The sequence below is a fragment of the Neolamprologus brichardi genome, chromosome 3 (genome assembly GCF_056152115.1).
Source record: "Neolamprologus brichardi isolate AB-2024 chromosome 3, ASM5615211v1, whole genome shotgun sequence".
Classification (NCBI taxonomy): Eukaryota; Metazoa; Chordata; class Actinopteri; order Cichliformes; family Cichlidae; genus Neolamprologus; species Neolamprologus brichardi.
In genome coordinates, this window is record NC_142106.1 from 61869485 (window position 1) to 61873144 (window position 3660).

The 3660-nt window shown below is 39.4% G+C and overlaps 1 protein-coding gene across 1 annotated transcript; it reads right to left on the minus strand.

Moving 5' to 3' along the window:
• Positions 1-802: 802 nt before the first annotated feature.
• LOC148106017 (uncharacterized) lies at positions 803-2915 on the minus strand. Its single transcript, XM_087839448.1, has 2 exons — positions 1548-2915; positions 803-1321 (listed from the first exon to the last, which is right to left on the minus strand). The coding sequence occupies exons 1-2, from the start codon at positions 2913-2915 to the stop codon at positions 803-805; spliced, it is 1887 nt and encodes a 628-aa protein (XP_087695574.1).
• Positions 2916-3660: the final 745 nt, after the last annotated feature.

Consider the following 3660-nt stretch of genomic DNA (forward strand, 5'->3'; position numbering starts at 1 on the left):
TGGAACAGGTGACCCTGAATCCTCCCTTAGTTATGCTGCAATAGACGTAGGCTGCCGGGGGATTCCCATGATGCATTGAGTTTTTCCTTTCCAGTGTTGCCACAGTTACTTTGAAAAAGTAATATATTACGGACTACTGATTACGCCTTCCAAAAGTAACTTAGTTACTCTACTGATTACTTTATTTTTAAAGTAACTAAGTTAGATTACTAGTTACTTTATTAGTTACTTTCAGAAGCTGCCAATAACACTCCCCACTGCCTCAACATAAAAACATCAACCGGTTTTGCCAATACTCACTTTATTGGAAGTGTATTTTAACAGTAATGTCAACAATATATCTCCTGACATTTGCAGTTGAACTTAAAACTTTTTTCCTAACAGAAATACTTGTTTGTATGAAAATAAAGACAGTCTTGTTACTTCACTTAACATAAATACTTTTTATAAAAACAAATAAGTTGACTTCATTTAACATAAATACTTTTTATAAAAAAAACAAACAAACAAACAAAGAGTCTTTCTTGACTTCCCTTAAGATACTTTTTATGCCATCCACATGTAAGCACGATTGTCCGCTTTTGTAACTTTGGACTAATCTTATGAAAAAAAAGAGACTGCAGGTCCAACTTAAATTACCTTACTTCCTTGCAAGTAATTGATTTAATTTAATCAACTTGAAAACTTTAATAAGTTTATTAAGTTACTTTGATAAACTTAATTCAATTACTTGTAAATAGTTATTTAAATTGGATTCCCCATTCTCTTTTTTTCAGTATATGTTGTCATCCCCTAACCCATGTTATGGGGGAAACAGTAGAGTGGAGCGAGTAAACCAGTGGTTGTACCTCATTAACAGAAGCTTCTCAAACCTTTTGTCAGAAAGTCGATTTCTTTTAGGCGTGAGCACCAAACCTCCCAGACTAAAAAGTCGCTCCACAGGAGCACTTGATGGGGTTGGAGTGTTATACTTTAAAAAAATTGTCTTTATGCTTGAAAACTTATGCAGAATCTGAAAGTCGTAGCCTGACATCAGGAAGTCCATGACTTCTTTTTCTGCAGAATAGGTCTCCTCCTCTGGCTCTGCCTCAAAAGTGAAAAAGTCCATCTTACCTTGGCTGCTAGATGTAGTAGCACTGGGCACACTGGGAGGGTTTTTTGCCAGAGGAGCAGTGGTGCAACACTCTGCTGTCAGAAGCTGTTTTACTCGCTCCCTCCTTCCTGCATCTCTCAGCCATTGGAGTTTGAATTTTGGACAACTGGCAGCTGCGAGAAGGGCATCTTTGTCGTCCAGCACACCGGCGAAATGAGTCTGAATAGCCTAAAAAACATAATCGATATTTTTATGCCTACAATTTATTATGTTATTGAATTATTTGCAAACCATGCCTAATATGAGATCAGTATTATGGATTTATTTTGTTTTAGGTTACTTGTAAACATTTTAATTGTTTTAATCTTATTTTTCAATGATAATTAATATTCTGTTCCATGTTTGTGAATTGTATGAAGCAAAAAATTTGACTAATTTCAAGATGGGAGCGTACCTGTACAATGGCATCTGGAAGGCCTGCAGTCATCCTGGAGAGGGCATCTTTCACAGCCTGGGTCTTCTGCATCAGAACTTCAAGTGTTGGTAGTAAAGTTCCATATGGACAGTCGCCTTGTAAAATGTCCAGTGCTGCAGTCAGAGGTTTCATGGCCATGCAGTACTCATGCAGGAACTGGTATTCTTGATCTTTGAAGCACTTCAGTCCTAGCTTTGTGCACAGAGTATTCAGCTCACCCATGGGGATTTCTGCAATTCTCTTTACAGCATCAAAAAAGGAATTCCACCTTGTGGATGTTGGTATTAGGAGCTTTCTTTTGCTGATTTCTTCCACTGTTTCTGATGCAAGTGTAGATCTACTCGATTTGGTCCAAAGAGCTGTGCATTTTGCTGTGCTGCTCCTATACACAGCCCTGCTCTCTGCATTGGTTGTTAAATGTTTCTCCACATCACGTGTGCAAATTATGTTGAAAAGAGACAGCTGACCATCACTTTCATTCTCAGCCGAGAGGATTTCTGACAGATCAGAAAAAGTGACATCATCGTCTTTGGGGCTGGACTCTTCCTCCTGCGTCTCATCATCGGACTCCGTGACAGGATGATAAACTTGAAACGCCTTAACAAAGTTGGATCCATTATCAGTAACTGTTGCAACTACTTTGTTGAGTAATCCATAAGAGGAGTGGATGTTTTCGATTTCTGTACCAATGACATCATACGTGTGTCTACCACGAATTCGCCTACATGCTAATGCAACCTTGTGGCGCTCTAATGCGGTTCTACTGATCCAGTGGAGCGTTACTCCCATACAGCTTCTGTTGTTAGCAGTCCAAATATCCGCGGTAGTTGAAACAAAGTCAATCTCATTCAGTGCGGCCTTCAAATTTCTCTCCATTTCTGTAAACTCCTTCTCCAAGTAAGAAGTAAAAGTCGTTTGGTGAGGCAGCTCAGCATTAACAGAAGTAGGGATCTTTTTTATTATGGCACGAAACGAGGGCGAGTCAACAGTGTTTATAGGTAGCATTTCTTCTACAATATACTGCGCGACCAAATTCTTCAATTCTTCATCACTTACTGGTTTTGCACCAAAGTCCAACTTTTGTTGTTTGGGGGGTGTAGGACCTTCTGTGAAAGTCACGTCTCTTTGCTTCGGACCACTTGGTGGGACTCTCTCTGTGAGTTTGACTGTGCTGTGCTGCGACTCCAAATGTTTCTTTAAGTTTGACGTAGTGTTTTTGAAGGTAGATAAAACTTTTTCGCCAACACAGAGTGTACAACGAACCTTAATATTGAAATCTTTAGTTGACAGAAACTCAAAATAGTGACCACATTTCCAGCTAAAGAACGAACATCTCTCTCCCTCCATTGTTGTTTACACTTTTTTTACATCGCTGGCTGCTTGTGAGCGGGAAACGTTACCTGTCGCTTATGTGACGTTTCACGACACGTATGCGTTTGTCATCCGCTGAGACGAAAAGAAGAAACCAAATCTTTCTGCTTAAAAATTAGTAACGTACAGTGATTTGGACAAGTAACTTTAATCTGACTACTGTTATGGAAATAGTAACGCGTTGGATTAGTCGTTACTGAAAAAGTGGTCATATTCAGAGTAACGCGTTACTAAGCAACGCGTTACCGGCATCACTGGTCACAGCAATGTATACACGTTATGGCAACAGTTTGAACTTTTGACATATTTCATGAATTGTGTTTTAAATCTGTGTCACTGATTTGTGTCATGAAATTATGCCTCCATCTTTCTGTTGCAGGAAGAAAAGTCTTATTTACAGCAATATTGGCAAACCACGCAACTGAAGCAGCAACGCCTCTGTGTGAGCGCACTGTCACATCATAGTATTGTGGGACGCCACTTGGTGTTCGCTCGCTCTGTGGTAGAGTATCACTTCCTGTTCCTGCTCAAACACAGTGGTGTTTCTGAGTAGCTTATCTGCTTAGCAATTTAATTAAAAACTTTTAGATACATTCTTTTTTCATAGTATAATCTTCTCGTGCTTCATCAGAAGCACAATCTCTGTGTGCTCACGACCTAATTTATAGCCAAAGTATTCACTCACTGTGTCTGTACTGTTTCGCTAGCTTAGCTTAGCTCG

Coding starts and splice junctions, on each gene's coding strand:
- LOC148106017 (XM_087839448.1), bottom strand. CDS start 2,915: ATGGAGGGAGAGAGATGTTCGTTCTTTAGCTGGAAATGTGGTCACTAT. Junction 1,322..1,547: donor TTCCAGATGCCATTGTACAG/GTACGCTCCCAT, acceptor TATGTTTTTTAG/GCTATTCAGACTCATTTCGC.